The sequence below is a fragment of the Cupressus sempervirens genome, chromosome 4, assembly GCF_028749045.1.
Source record: "Cupressus sempervirens isolate cs-2001-9-10 chromosome 4, ASM2874904v1, whole genome shotgun sequence".
Lineage (NCBI taxonomy): Eukaryota > Viridiplantae > Streptophyta > Pinopsida > Cupressales > Cupressaceae > Cupressus > Cupressus sempervirens.
The window spans coordinates 661,059,577-661,077,152 of NC_143121.1; the positions used below are offsets into that span (position 1 = coordinate 661,059,577).

At 33.0% G+C, this 17,576-nt stretch overlaps 1 protein-coding gene across 1 annotated transcript in view; it reads right to left on the minus strand.

Annotated features, from left to right (window-relative positions):
• Nucleotides 1-1,084: 1,084 nt before the first annotated feature.
• LOC149562989 (uncharacterized) overlaps nucleotides 1,085-17,576 on the minus strand; it is a 175,567-nt gene continuing 159,075 nt past the window's right edge. The window contains exon 11 of the mRNA XM_089826430.1: nucleotides 1,085-1,421. Within this exon, the coding sequence (XP_089682556.1) occupies nucleotides 1,253-1,421 (169 nt within the window). The 3' untranslated portion in view covers nucleotides 1,085-1,252. The remainder of the gene's footprint in view (nucleotides 1,422-17,576) is intronic.

Consider the following 17,576-nt stretch of genomic DNA (forward strand, 5'->3'; position numbering starts at 1 on the left):
TCATACCACTTGCTTGCAATCACCGATTGTTCAAGGTATGCATGCCTTTTTCTGGTTTAGACATTTGTCACTTGTTTTCTACAAACATATCCCTCTAACTATGTATCTAGCGGTAAATGACTAGAACCATTATTCCATTAGCTTTTGATATTTTTCATATATTGAAGGTAATATAATAAAGATGTGTTGAAGATTATATTAGCAGAAATAACTCGTTCACAAAAGAAATTGTGCATCTCATAACACAAGTTTGCCGAGCAGATGAGGAGATGCATTTTCTGTCAAAATTTTGTTATATGTAATTGGACCCATTTTTTGTCTCATTTATACATTCTCACATTCTAATAATTATAATACTCTTACCAAGTGGCTTCCATGACTCCAATAACACTTCACATTCTCTATGATTTGGCCTTGAACCATAAATTGTGTTTTTCTAGGTAGGCATATGTTTAAAGATACCTAGTATTATAACATTTCTACAAAGCCCTACCTTCTCATAGGAAGCTTGCTACTCATTGAGATGAAGCTCAGAAACATGATAGAACCATAAACCAAGTCAAGCTCAAATTTCAGGCATCTTACAACAATAATGTTTGACCTCTAACTAAAAGACAGTAGAAAGACATAAATGGTTCAAGATGGGATGGTATGGAAGGCATGCTACTAAAAATTCGATGCTGAACTAGAATACCTAGAGTTCAACATCCATATCAAAAGTACTAGGAGTACTAGGAGATTCTGAAATGATATGAAAATTAAAGATAGAAGAAACTTAGAACATTGTCTTACCTAGACAAGTATATACATATTACTGGATTACAAATTGACTTAATGAAAAAGACAGTACAACTAGGATTCACCAGTGGATTGAGCCACCCATAAACTGAAACAAAGAATGTGTGATTTATGCAATATAAATGTAAGTGGAGGATCAAAGATATTTTCTATTGGTTTCCTTACCTGAGAATGATGTTCAGCTTACACAAAACAATTTGGAAAAAGAAAAATACTAAATAATAAATGAAACTCGAAATCAAGACAATCAAAGCAAGCTTGGAGAACGTGTCACAATGCTCAAGGATTATAGAAACAAACTTTCATTAAAATAGATACACTTTGACGTCCCACATATACCAATTATCAGTGTCATCATCATCCTTGTACGATAAAATGACTTGCCAATTGGAACACATTGCTATTTTACCCTCTAGAAGAAGAAACGCAGTGCCCAAAAAGATGCATTGGTTATTTACCCATCAATAGATGAGGCCCAAGCGCCTGGGAAAAGATGCATTGCTGTTTTACCCATTATCCATTCCAGGGCTTCATTTGATAATGGGAGGCTCTTACTCAGCAAGTATGGAATTTGATCCCTCGCAGCCTTGTATCCACATTCTTTTACCACATATGGAAAATCACTACAGATATGAACAAATGTGAGCAAATCTGGTAAAAGAAATTACCACTCATTCTTAATAACTTGTTGAGACATATATTGACTAAAGTTGAATTCATATAATCTGAGGTCCTAACATGAATATTCTAATTGATGGCCTAGTAGAGTAAGCATATAGAAGAAGCAAATGATTTATTTTGGAAAAAAATACACAACTAATACTGAACAACTGCATTGATATTTAGAAAAGCTAGATTGCTCTGATCTCGTAACAAAAATCAAAATGCATGTCAATGAGGTCAGTTTCGTTTGCTATCATGATTAAGTATACAAATCCTAACTTCAACCAGATTTTCTGAAAGAGTGAGGAGGTGGTGTCACCACGATGGGAGAGCTCTGTCAATTACACTCTGGGCATTCCACACCTTTCAGCCATGACATCTCTACATCTGCATCCTTGTGGCTCTTGTTTCTATTGCCATCTTTTGAAGTGGGCACATTTCAAATGGTTGGTCTAAGATAAAACAGTATGTTTGTAAAAGCTAAAATATAAACGAGCTTTCTTTTCTGTGTTCAGCATGATTCCTCAGTTTTTATAATAAATAAGTTTATTAACCATCTCCATCTCATTTTTCTAACATGGAAATTGTGATTGATTATTAAATTGTCTAAACCCACTTTCATTGCTTTAGCCAAGAATTTCAAAACAGTTGAATTGAAAACTGAAAAAACTATTTTCACTGTCTGGCAAAAAACACAACTCAGTTATTGTGTGACCAATACATCCATATGCATTATTAGAAAGCAGAAAGAAATTACATTAACAAGGGAAATCTACACCAATAATGGATTGCCTCGACTATTCTAACGCTACAGAGAAACCCCTTATCTATTTGTATGTAAACCTTCAAGTGTATCTGCTACCATCAAAAACATAGTGATAAGACACAAAATTGGGCTAAGAGAACTATTCCCCAGCATTTCAACATGACCAAGTCTATGCAAGCACCAAGAAACCTTCTCAATATCTTCCCAAAGACGAGTTAACTCTCAAGTGACTTTTAACGTGCCTGACAAAAAACGAGAAAGGATTGTGCCTAGTATTACCAGGCCTGGGTAACTACAAAGAAACAAAGGATGGAGGGTTAAGTTATTGTATTTTCTTGATGCCTGTGATCCTCATCATACCCTTCTAGCAATCTGTTCACAATTCATACTTTTTAGCACATTGTCCTCAGCTACGATGCATTCCCTACAACTAATAAATTTTCCCTGCATTTGTAGGCTCACATGTTGGTCAGCTGTCATGAGCCCTAATAATGATATATAATAATAAAAAATGACTATAGGATATAAATTGAAATGATCTTATCATTAGTCTAATAATATAATAATAATATATTATTAAGAATATACAAGTATAAAATATAAACTAAACCAATAAAGAAAATATTATAATAATATAGATATATTGCTAATATATATATAAACATATCATCTCATTTTTATATAGAGCTATGATTATGATTATTTATTGCAGCTAAGTTCTTGACATAAAATTAATATAAAATAATATATCAAATATTAATCAAGAAATGATATATCCTATTACTACATGATATATAATAACATACATAATATTACTATATAGTATTTGATCATTACTATAATTATTATTATTATTGATTTACATATTGATTAATAATATCAATCATTATATAATTAATTAATTTACTACCAAATACCATCTAATTCTAATTCTAATTTAAATATCAACTATATTTGTAAACAAACAATATTATTCCAAACATGTTATTTCATTTCGATTAAATAGATGTCCTATTGAAAAGGTAATTGAAAGGGCATATGAGAGGGCCCACCCATCGAGGAACACAACCCAAAATAGACATATAAATATTGGCCAAATCAACCATTACATGCAGGCGAGATAAGAAATGAAATGCAGTGAATAATAAGGAATATGGCATGAGATTTACGTAAAAGCAAAAACACGAAAGATTTATTAAGAATGGAGAGAAGAGATAACAATGTTAAAATTTAATTGCACATTCATCCCATTAACATTATAAATATTTTCTAAACTATTAAAAAGGAGACAAAGTAGGAGCCAAAGTAGTCCAAATTATAGGAGAGCTAAAATTATAGGAATTTTCAGCCAAGCAATTTGTATGGTCCAAACTACTAAAAAGATATGAGTATAATTAAGGAGGTAGAGATTTACTTTTTAGAAGTGGATTTTTATTTGAAGTATTTTAATTATTAAAATCTAAATCTTTTAATTATATATATATATATATATATATATATATATAATCAAGTTAGAATGTCATTAAATAAGGTATTGAATAGTAAATAATAATTTAAATATAAGGATTAAGAAATCTGTGGTGGGACTTTATGCTTATGGGATTATAGAAATAATTAGTATTTATAATTAGATTTATATGCCTATGGATTGTAATTGTAAAGCATTTAGAATGTTTTAAGTTGAACTACTTATTATCTCACTATAGTTTGAGGAGTTGATAGTTGTTGTTGTGTAGAGAAAGGCAGGGTAAATCCAGATAGTATACTGGTGTCAAGTGTCCTACGACAAGTAAATTCACACTCTTTAGGGCAAGTTTTGGAGAAAAGTAGGGATCCAAGAAATTCAAAGCCTAAACATACTAACTAAAAAATACATTACACATTATATACTATTTTCCTTCAATTGAATTAGTTGATCACACAATAATGAGAGTTGAACTTTGGTTAATGACAAACCTTTAAGAATGGGTCATTACATCAGCACCTCCTTACTAAAGTCTAGCACAAATCTCATACGTTGGGCATCTTTAAGTATAATCAAATCCAACATGATCTTGTAACTCTATCTCAGTCATGCTTTTGGAGTTGTTGCCACCCTTCAATCTCTCTCCATCACAATCTTTCAAGATAACATTATTAAACTTGCTACCAATGACATTTACTATTAAAAACAACTTCAAAACAACATTGTGGTTGCATAGGTTGCAACCCTTAACCTTTCATTTAGCCAAACATCTCAGTTATACCATATAGGAACAACATAAACAGTTCATATAGAAATTGATCACAGCTAGAGTTAAGAAGGTTATGTGGAAATATTAAGGCCTTGGAATCTGTTTTCACTATAGGTCACTAGTGAATTAGTTAGCAACCCCATGCGGAACATCACTTTTGAATGCTGTTGCAATCAACCTTGCTGGGGCCATTATTCCTAGACCCCCACCAAGCTTCATTTGATACATTTTTTTTTTTCTTTCAAAAAATAGCATTTTTTAAGTTTTCAAGTTTTATCCCTAGTACTCTCCAAGTTCAAATTTTTTGTCTTGCAAAGTACTCTTCAAGTCCAAACCTATGATCTATGATTAGTACAACCCTTACACACCTATCAACCTTTGAAGAATTGTAACAGTTCATCAAATGTCAAGAAAATGAGAATAAACTTGTGATCAATAAGAACGACATTCATCCATGATTATAAGCTTATAAGAAACAAACCTTTGGGGACATAGTCTTCCCCAGTTCATGCTACTAGGGTGGTTGTCACCCTTGGTACATCACTCCAAAATCTTTCAGGCCAATAAAAAGTTTTGAACTTGCTACAAATGACCTTTTATTTTAAAAGGAACTCTCAAAGAAATATTGTGGTTACATTGGTGACAATACACATTACATGTAGCCAAACAAAGATCCATATTGCACCAAAATAGCACAGCTGAAATGATCTGATGTAGGAAATAAATCAATGATAGAGTTAATTAGGTTAATTATGAAATTGAAAACCTTCAAATTGGGATATTGTTATCAAGATCAACTATATAGTTGTTTTGAATTTAATTCATTGACCCATGTTTCTTCTAATAGTAGTTTGTTAGTGAATTAGTTTCCTGTCTCATGTGGAATATTGCCTTTCTTCCCTCTGCTAAGCTACTTCCTATAACATGGCTAACAAAAAAGGGAACTTTAAATTGTTGCCCCCCAAACCCCAATTGTTCAACATTGATTCTTACCCATAATTATTTGTAATGATATTCCACTACATGGTACCTTTTGAACATTTTGATTGTGCCTTGCTTTGAAACAATCTTCATGTATATAAGGAATCTATTATGCTAAGTAATGATGCCTTTCTTTAGTTGAGTCTTTCAATATCAATGCATTGCAATTCAAAGTGATCTCCCAAATGACATTATCTTTGCAAGGTTGAACTAGTTGACACATGAAAAGAAGTCAAGGTCAAAGTTCCCTCAAGTAACTAAAGGTTGATAGAGACTATGGTTAATAGTGATGATTTCTATGTCATGAGGACATTTCCAACACTTATGGATAGGAGAGAATATAGATTTCATGAAAGCGAGCCAAGAAGACCAAGTCAACTTGGAATTGATCAAAAGTCGAGATGACAACTATTACGATGCACATCTCCCAATGCATGGAAAATGAGAAATAAAGAAGAGGCAATGACACAGACTCTGAAACACAAATCCCAATGCAAAAAATAGAGACAAATGTAGGTATAGACCTCAAAAAATAATGAAATCCCCTTGCAACTAATTTTGGGAAAACTTTCAGGTTGTCCCAGAAAAGATCTTGAAAAACCTAGAAGGAATCTCAAATCAAAATGAAATTCTGGCTGGTATGGAATTTAATTCAAAATCCAGGTACCCAAAAAAATCTGAAAGCTACCTAAATGAGATTTTGGAAAACCCACCAAGATCCTACAATTTGTTTTTCAACCAACAAAGAATCTGAGAGTTTTGAAGGAAAACCTAGCCGTCTAAAAAAGCTCCAAAAGAATGCAAATTGATGTTAACCCAAGTTCTATGACTTAGACTCACCAAGGTTGATTGTACCTATGACTCGCCAATGACTCTACAAAATGGAAAAATGAAGTTTTTTCACAATTTAAAACTTGTATCATGCACCCATTATTGAATAAAGCTATAACATCATCAAATAGAAGCTAATTTGATCACATATATAAACATACATCCATCACATAAGTATAGGCAAGGACAAAAAAAATAAAAAAATAAAATAATAATAATAATAATATATATATATATATATATATATATATATATATATATATATATATATATGGCATGTAATAGTTACTAACTATTACAAGCTATATAAATATATATTTTCCTTTCCTATTCATTTGGGCTCAATAAGTACAAGATCCTTGATCTAAAGTAGAAAATCGTGTGAAAATATTATTGAATATAGGAAATAAATAACACTAGGACAATCTATATTGTATTGTAGTTGATTGAACTTGTAATGCATTATTTAATGGGCTATGCATTGCATCTTGCACTAGCCATATAACCTAGTGATTAATGCAAATTTATTGCATTAATCATATACTGTTGAAGTTGGGGGCTTATAGATGAGCATTGCAACTTCTTCCTCTAGAATATCAAAGTATAATACTATAAACTATTGTAGCTTTAAGATAAAGTAACCTCTTTTTGCAATATGCACAGGTCTTGACCATTGGATCCAGCGAGTCATGGCATGACCCGCATGACTTGGCCAAGTCATGTAGGTCATGGCCCATGACTTGTCAAGTCATGGTGGTAGGTCATGAGAACCCACCAATGACTGCTTGACTACAACTGCCTAAAATCGCATGACTTGCCCCAAGTTATGGAATACTAATGTTAACAATGGTGGATGATCAAAGTGGGTTGCAGAAAACAACCATAAAGAAGCTCAAAATGCATAAAAACCCATTGAAGATAACCCCAAACACTAGCAAGGGGATCATTTATGACTTGGCTTTGAAGAAATAAGTCAAACAATGGGCGTTGGAGTTGCAAGAAGCCGCATGGATTTGTAGAATAAAACACTAGGAATGTGGGTGACAAAAAAAAGGTGGACGTTAACCTTGTAAGTAAGCAAGGAAGGGTCGTCATTTGCAAAAAAAATCTTTGCAAAAAATGATGATAAGATTTGCAAAACGATGCCTAGCAAAACAATGATGCCCAAAAAATATTTCCTGCAAAAAAAATGGCTTGAAAACCCTAGTCAAGTTGGAAGAAAAAAGCAAGATCTTCCCCAAAATATTCAAAAACATTTCCATGACCAAAATATTTCAAAGTGAAATTATAAACTTTTTCGAAAGAAAGTTGGCTCTAATACCATATTACTCTAAGTAATTGGTAAAATATGATTATTATATCAAAAAATGATCAAAGAAATCACTATAAAGAGTATTACAAAAGTACAAAATAGAAAGTTTCTAACAAGAAATTGAAGATCATGGAAACAATCTTATATATTTAAATTACATTATATACAAAAGATGACCATTAAAATAAAATAAAATAATATTCTAATAACAAAGGTGATAGCTAATGTTTTTTAAACAATATTATGGGAAGAGTAGTGGAAGCATAAGTAGAACAAGTGAAATCATTGAATGTTTTGATAATCACATCAGATTCATCATAGAAATCAAGTTGGAGTTGTCTAGTGTAAAGTTGTTCTTCAGTCATATGTTCCTCATTCAAAAAGGATCTATAAGAACTCCATGAGAGAGAACATCAAAAATCTTCACAACCATGTAAAGGAAACCATGAGCCATCAGGTGCCCTAATAGTCTCACTACATGTTGGTTCCCAAAACCATAGATTGGAAATTCAAGAGCTTGCCAATTCTCCAATAGGATTCCAAATCAGTTCTGGCCACCGAATGGGAATAATTCAAATTCACCTGCACTTCAGGGTTAGGTAGACCTAGGTGGGTGAACCTTTACTTGAAACCCGATCGCCTTGTTCAAAGCTTTTATAGAGAGAATATAAACTTTACGAGTTTTCCGCTTGGTAAAATCCTTGAACTCGATCAAGATAAAGTTGAATACTGAGTGTTTGAATTGATTGAATATTTATGTAAGGTTATCAATAATTAATTAGATGCTTGCAAGAAGGAAGTATATAGATTTCTGACTTCAACTATAAATCCAATAACTATATTTCAATGATTTTAAAAGACCAATACCTTTGTTTATCCGGGCAATAGAGTCAACTATAAAAAAAGATTATTATGTACAACTTTATGAGACAATATTTATTTAAATATCATCAATTACCCTTGTGCTCTGCAAAAGACAAATATGTGATTCTCTGTTAGTCCAGGAGGAATTTAACTTCTCTGATTGGAAGTCCGATTAGATGGAGATAAGGAAACACATTTATATTTCACACTATCTTGATTGTTGAACACAAAATGCAAGAAAAATCCAATGCATATGCTTTATCAGAATAATTTAATAATTGTCTTATTAATCACAAAGGACGAATCTGAACTATAATTGTAATATTTTTGCATTAAAATAAACAAAAAAGCAAAAGGCTTTTATTTATCATTAAAATAATATATAAGTTTACATTAAAAGCCATATATTCTACTCCTTATCCCTCCGTACAAATAGATATGAATGCTTCTTCTGAAAACTGTGTCATTTTGCTCTCTACGTAAGTCATATTTATATCTTGAATATTACAAGGCATGACTTATCAAATAAAGGTCATGTATATTCACTTTATATTTTCTCAAAACACATTTAATAATTTTTTATAGATGCATCCTTTCACCTTTTGAAAAACAAATTAAACTTGCCTGTGATTAAGTGCACCTTTTCAATTTATTTTTCTCAACCATACTATTATGTTTGATGAGCCTTTCTAGTGTTACTTATTATTTGTATTAACATGTGAATCCTGTCGCTTGATTCGATAATAACATCTAGTCATGCATGCACAAGTTCTTCCAATCTTTTTGAATACCATATTTATCTTTCATATGTTGACTGGTTTTGTATCAATGCTGAACAAGCTGGATTCACTGGGTGCAAACACATGGGTGACTTGGAATCAGTCACTACCATGTATGCTCCCGTTATGGTGTTTACCGTGTCGTTGCTTCATTTCCTAACTGCAGCTCATGTACAAGAAGGATCAATCTTCTAATAATTGATAGCAACAACATTTTATTGTTCTTGCATATTCTGTTTGTGCACCCATAAAACTATTGGTCTTCCGTCATCTGCTTTGATGAGAAGCTTGCAGACATCATCTCAAAGTTCTGGTAATACATTGTCATGTCAATGTTGGCAATGTTGATGTTGCGAACGTCTTTCTCCTTGTCCATATCTGCTGAGTCACTCTATAAAGTCCTTCCTCTACTGGGCAAAACCTTTGAAAACTTTGTATATAAACGCACACCTCCTGTATTGTTATTTCTTGTGTGACCTATAACATATTGCTTGTTTTAATATTGTCTTGTTCAATACATGACATACTCTAAATACTTTGACAGCTCTCTTTGAATGAAATCAAATAACGTTCCTTGTTCCTTCAATATCACTAGCACTGATGTGATATTGACCAATATAACACTTGAGCCGCCTCTGTGTAGAGTATATTTATTTCCTCCGACACAATGAATTTTATCCCTTCTCGTGTTGTCATTGACTATGCTATGTAGATGATGTTAAATTTATGTTTTGGTCTATCATTTCATATACAATCATATATGTTTCATAATGTCTTCATATGTTTTTGTACATATATGATTTTATAGCTGCCAGTGATGCTCAAGAAAAACTTTTGCATCTACCTGATGTAGTCCATGACTTTTGCAAAAAGTTTATTTATATTGTTGTGTGTATATCTTATCATAAACTTTCAACAATTACAATTAAGCAAATTTACTCCATTAAATATGGACTGGTGGAAATGATAACTACTTCCATTTTATTTAGCCTTGTTTTGATAGGCATGTCAATAAGTTTGCCTTCAAATGAAGCTAGTAGACATGCAAGAAAGCTTGGGTCAATCTTTTGTTACAAATTCAAAGTTTCTCTCTGAAGTTCACAATCCTGTTATCTATTGTTTATAAGCCCACCTTGTGTGCTGGAACATGCAAATGTACACATTCCTCCCTCTTTTGATGGTGTTAATGCAAATGAATGATGGTTATTTCAATGCTGGATGACCACTAGTTATCATATTGCCACATCATCATCATTATAATCCTAAATGTTCATAAGTTCAATACTGAATCATTCTTCCATGTGATGGATTCCGTTCTTTGCCATCATCACAATTTCTTCTATTTTAAATGGGTCACTCTGAGGAAGGAATCTCCCAAGACAGTCTCTTCTTCTATGTGTACAAAACAAATGGAAACAAAACTACTACTTTATGAAAAACTAGGATAAATGACCCTTAGGAAAGGTTTAGATTGACACCATCCTCGGAAATGATGCCAAAAATGCTTGGTCAATTAATTGGTTTGGAAATTAGAGCTTACACCCATTGCTTATGGATTGGACATCCTTAAGCAGTAACCAAATAACCCATTGAACTCATTTAATTCATCAACTAGGGACACACACTTGAAATGGTATCTACAAAGTATATGCTCTAAACCATCCTAATTGCAATTACTAATCTATGAAAATGAAAATGATGAGCTAATGAAAATAAAAAAAATGCTGAACTTAAATGTAGAATTGAACAACTAATCTATTACAGGGGAACTAAAATACAAACAAGATACTACTCTGTTTGCCTATGTTGGAGGAACAACCAACAATTTTATTACCGTGTGGCTGCAGGAGCAAAATATTTCTATCTATTCTAAGAGCTCAATGGAGAATATGGAATGACACTTGTTTGGTCATTGTTGTTTGTTCATATATTTGCAGGTAATTTATATATTCTTACTAGAACTATAAGTCTTTCTACTTCCATTTTCATTTTGAAGTTCTTGTATTGAATATAAAACTTCTTCCTTGTAATAAGGGGTTGTAACAACATAAATGGAAATTGAAAATTCAGCTCCATCAATGGCTCTTGTTGGGGACATATGCCCCTTGCGGCCATAATGAGTATCTCAGATATCTCATAGTGAAGCAGACCATATTGACTCTGTAAAATTATATTCGGTTGCCCCTAGCCCCCAAAAATGAACACTACATCTTGTTAGACTTACTCTGAATCTGATATCAATCTTTCGATTTTCTAGTGATAAGTCAATACTTTCTCATGATGCACTCAAGAGTAGGCCCATCAAAATCATGCAGTCACACACATGTATTTCTAGACTTCTTCTAGCCTCCTGTGTTGCCTTCGAAGAAATGTCATACTCCCTCTTAATGTAGAAGGACACTCATAATCTCAATCATCAAAGATATTTGCTTCAAGAGCCTCACTTTGTCTAGCCTGATCACAACTTCTTTTAAGCTATTGTCATAAGCTGCCTGATCTACCATTCTTCTTTTCCTGCAAGATCAACTTCAGATACAAAGGAAAAGATCAAGGAAAATAACTCTTATAGTATGTGTAGAATTACAAATAAGAGAGAGACTGCATTAAGAAAGTAAATATAATAATCAAGGATAATAAATACTAATCTGCAAATTAATGTTCTTGATACAAGTTGCTCCAATGAAGGTCCATATAAATCAAATAAGATGATGTCTCTGTATGAGCATTTGTCAAACAATGGGAATGAAACATTGGTTATTATTCCCCCCCACAATATAAAATTCCCACTCATTCCATCAACATTGTTGGGTGATAGTATCTATTTAGTGATAGTTCTCATGAGCGATAATTTCGTTCTATGCAATTCGTATCTTGAGGAATGTATTGAAGTTCTGCTTCCATGAATGATTCATCATTGCTATTATTCCTCATAATATCATCTCCTTGGTGTGAGTATGTAATGTTCCCTCTATATAATAACTTTGATTCTATTTAATTTCCCAATTTCAAGAGGGTCCTTTTAGAATATTTCTCACCTTTCACTTTGATATGTAGTAGGGTTTGCCTTGGTTTTAAGGAGATTGCATATGTTTTACTCTTCAGAATACATATTTCCTATATTTTGTAATGTAGAGAAGTCAATCTCATGTGATCCAACTATGTTAACTTCTATTCTTGTCATTGATCAATACTATTTATTTTTTATTTTTTATTTTTATTTATATATATAGATATATATTTTATGACTTGTAGTCAAGATGATTTGGATATCCTTAGCTTCAATAAGATATCATTGAGTGTCTTTAATAGTTGTCAATACCACTCCTACTTGACTCCTCTTTACCAAGTCTATGCAGTTTGTATGAATGGTAGATCAGATCGTAGGACATAAACTTGAGTTGATCTCAGCCATATCATGTAGATGGTCATAACTTATCTATTCCATTCAAGAGACTTTATGTCTATGTACTTCTATGTATATCGAATTTATGGCTTGTTAGCCTTACAATCTCATTGTTCGATATTCTAGTCACTCCTTAATAATTGGCTTCGCCACCAATGTCTCAAATACAATGGAGTAATGGAGCCTACCCAAGCTGCTGATACTTGTTATCAATATTACCTTTTCGACATTTGCCACATGACATCAAATTTAAAAATAAATAAATCTTTTAACACAGCATTCTCTATTTCTCATCAAATACAATGGGTAATACTAATTTATAAATGGGATTTTCAGTTTAACAATTAATAGTTGCAACTGCCTTGACTAGTAGTGGATTGAATTTTGCTGTTTAGAGTTTAAGAAAATGGACATTGAACTCTTTCACCATTCAAAACCATAGCTTTTAGAGTGTCGTGATCTTCAGGGAGTCGTCTTTGTAGCAAACGTTGACAATGTGTTGATTTCGAAACAAATTTGCAGGCATTTGGATACATGCAACATAATCTCTATCCGACAATTGTATGAAAATTAGTGCAAGCAAATATTTTACTATATTATATATATGTAATTGCCCACAGGAATATCATAGTCTTCAACCTCAACAATAATTGTTTTCATCTCCCCCCAGTACAATATATTTGAAATATATATGTGGTCTAATGAATTGCTTGGGTCTCGCATTTTTTTCTTCGTTTTAATTCACCTAAGTAACTTCTTCCGTCAAGGTATATGACCTATCAGATATGAGCCACAATGAAATATTTAGGCATATATTAATCTAGAATATTTTCTTTTTTCAAATGTAAATACGTTGACTTGGGTGATGCACTGCTTATTTCTTCGGTATGCTTTCTCTGACCAGTCAACATGAATACCATGATTTTCTCGGTATCCTTTCTTTGTTGTTTTCTCATCATTTTGCTTCATTATAATATAATCAAGGGGGTGATGGAAAAATACATGTTTGGGATTAAAAGTACTTTCAACATCCTACATCCTGCCCACTTAGTCTCAAGCGATTACCTTTTACAAGTTGCATTTCCATAAGAGTTGATGGTTTACAGAAATCCCGATGGATTTAAAGAACGTGAGAAATAATGGCAATCATTGTCTCATTCATCACTCCCCAGTTGCATTATGGAATTTGTTGGTCTTCCTTATACATTGCCATATCCATACAACTCTAATAATTTCTCTCTTAGATATATTTCTATTTCGATCCCTGATGTTGATCCGCGACTCCTGCGTGTTGTTGGCTATTCTCAATACTTATTCATTTTGACTTATTGCCCCCATGGATGTCAATTTCAATGATATACAACTCTGACTATAATTTCTAAACCATGGATTAATAGCATATATTGTAGGAGCCAGTGACATTTCTATGTTTAAAGCCCATATGTTGTATTGTCTCTGCATATGCAATGGACCAGGATATCTAGAGAGAGCTTGCCCGACACTTCCACAAAGATATAGTTATGAACGCTGACTTTGATGTCTTCTGATCTGCGACATCTTTTATGTCCTTTCTTGTCTTTGCCTCCACTGTGGACTCTTGAAAGAGTCTTAGCTATTAGAAAGAAATTACACTTTTATTTGACCCAAATATTTGTAACTACTGCAGCCTTTGTTATAATAATCATAATGTAAAGTTTACTTATAGATTTCCTTTTTGTTGCTGAATTATGTATATTTCCTATAGGTACAGTCAATGCCAATGAAGTATAGAAGTGCTGTACAATCTATATAAAACTCAATGCAAAATGATGATAAATATTATTCAAGATCAGCGTTTGAGATGCCTTTGATCTGCACGCATTAATCAATTACCATGTTGCAATATCAGGCGGCATATACATTATATATGATATGGATGGGTACATGGGTGAATGGGCATGTTTCCATTTGGAGACATGTCCATTCACCGATGTGCCTATTCGGTGGAATGGTCACACTGGATGATTAGTCATAACAAGAACTAATGCCATTAAGACTTTAACTAAGTTTTTTGCAATTGATAACAATCAGTATAAATACGATTGTTTACTGAATTCAAATCTGAGATATTACTTCAATAATAATATGCATCAGCAGTTCTGAGTGCCGCAATTTTCATTAAGAATATTTAGACGATATTCATGTACATATACATATCGGTATTCTGCATATCAACAGGTATATATATGAGTATGGTCTCATGAGATCAGTGCAATTTTCTAAACCAAAGCTATTTGCTTCAACACTCCCTCTTAGCTAAGGAAGACAAAGTGCATATGAATATTCTCATTATAAGAAGTAACATCCTCAAGATATATATAAGAAAATAAAGTCTCATGATATTCTTTTCAGTTATGGTGAGTATAAAGATATCAAGTTACATGATATACATTGTACCAGTTCATGGCACATCCATATATATATTAAGTCACATAATATCCACCATGAATTTGAACATATTGATCTTCAACAGATATCAAGTTACATGATATCCATCAACATGCTCTTTTAACTAACATGATCTTTCCTTGAATATCAAGTCACATGACATTCATCATGATAGTAATCTAATAATAATAAAGTTGTCACCTTATATTATCAGAATCAATATTCCATTATAAAAGATTATCTCCTTAAATAATGAACATAGGGTAGGCCCATGAGTCATAGAGTCACACATATGACGAAAGAGTTTACACTTTAAACATCTTTAATTAATTAAACAAATTTTACAAGGTTGAGACTCAATCTCATAAACTTACATTTCAATCAAGCCAAGTTTCTTCTTGAAATGATCAACTTTCACTTTAGGGAGAGCCTTGGTGAGAATGTCAGTAGTTCGATCACCTGTATTAATATATTCTAATTGAATAGCTCTTCTTCTCACCATGTCTCTCACGTAGTGGTAAGGAATCTCTATATGTTTGAATCTATCATGAAATACTGGATTTATAGATAACTTAATACAACTTTGATTATTACAATGAATCGTAGTAGGTTTCAAAGGTTCACCAAACAAGTTTGAAAGCAACTTCCGAAGCCACATTGCTTCTCGAGCTCCCATAGCTGCTGCAATATACTCTACCTCAGTAGAACTTTGAGCAACAAAAGCTTGCTTTCTGCATATCCAAGAGATCATGGCTGATCCTAAACTGAAGCAACATCCTAATGTGCTTTTCTGGTCTTTTACACTTCCGATGCAATCAAAATTAGTATATCCATGTAAGTCCAAGCTTGTATTCTCATATTTAAGTTCATACCCTATAGTACCTTGAAAATACCTCAATATGTGCTTCAAAGCTACAAGATGAATCTCATGAGGTTCACACATGAACTGACTTAATGCATTCATTGCATAGCAAATATTAGGTCAAGTATTTACAAGACACATCAAGGACCCAATTATTTGCTTGTATAAGGTGGGATCAACTAGTCTGGATTCAGCACTTGCTTCCTTTAGCTTGTGAAGATTGGTTTCCATAGGTGCAGGCATGGGTTGATAGTCCCACATTCCAAATCTTTGTCAATAGTGTACTTCTTTTGATGTAGAAAAATATTACCAGATTTATGACATACTTCCAAACCAAGAAAGCAATGGAGAATTCCTAAATCCTTTATTTTGAATTCAAAAGCCAAATCTTTCTTACATTGATTAATATGGTGTTCTTCCCCTATAATTAGAAGATCATCAACATAAAGAATTAGAATTAAGATATCACCTTTAGTTACTTTGAAGTAGAGATTTGGATCAACTACGTTCTTGGTGAATCCAAGACTTAAGAGTTATTTGTCAATCCTTTCATACCAGGCTTGAGGAGCCTATTTAAGTCCATATAGAGCCTTCTTCAATTTACACACATAAGAAGCAGCATCATGAGTTACAAATCCTTCTAGCTGTTCTAGGTATACTTCTTCCTCTATCTTTCCACTAAGAAAAACAGTTTTTACATCCATTTGATGGATTTTCCAACCTTTGGCTATTGCAATGGCTATTACAGCTCTCATAGAAATGTATCTGGCAACTGGTGCAAAACTCTCTTCAAAATCAATTCCTTCCTTTGAGAAAAACCTCTAGCCACAAAACGAGCTTTATGTTTTTCAATCCTTCCAACTGCAGCATACTTGACTTTGAAGAGCCATTTTGAAGACACAACAGATTTTTCCTTAGGTCTCGGAACTATGTCCTAAACATCATTTTTCAATATAGACTGGTATTCTTCCACCATGACGTCTTTCCAAGCTTGATGTTTAAGTGCTTCAGAAGTGCTAGAAGGTTCAGGATTCAAGCTCTCACATACGAAAGCATTATATGTCAATTTTCTAAGTCTCTTGCTTTCTCGGAAGGTTCCTAAAGGGGCTGCAAATCCATCTCCTTCCTGTATTATTTTCCTTGCCCAAAGTGGCCTTTTAGAGTGATCAAGACTCTCTTCTTGAGTCTCTAGAAGGATTTCAGTTTCAGTTGTAGTTTCTTTAGGAAACTCCCTCTGAATCTCAGGAGCAGGAGTCTCTTCTGGAGATACATCAAATGTATCTAGTTCATCGGTGGTTTTGGCTTTTCTGAAAGCAATGTCTTCCTCAAAGATGACATCTCTGCTTAGTTCTATTTGTTTCTATCCAAGAATGTAGACTTTGTATCCTTTTACTGTTTCACTAAAACCAATGAGAATACCCTTTCTTCCAGAAGGTTCTAACTTAGCCCTTTTCTCCTTAGGTACATGCACATATACAGGACATCCAAATATCCTTAGGGGACTGATGTTAGGTTTCTTTCCAGAGAATTCTTCTTCAGGAGTCTTATTGTCCAAATGTGAGTGAGGACATCTATTTTGAATATAGATTGCAGTGTTGGATGCTTCAGCCCAGAAAGATAAACTCAAGTTTTGATAAAAAATCATGGCCCAAGCAG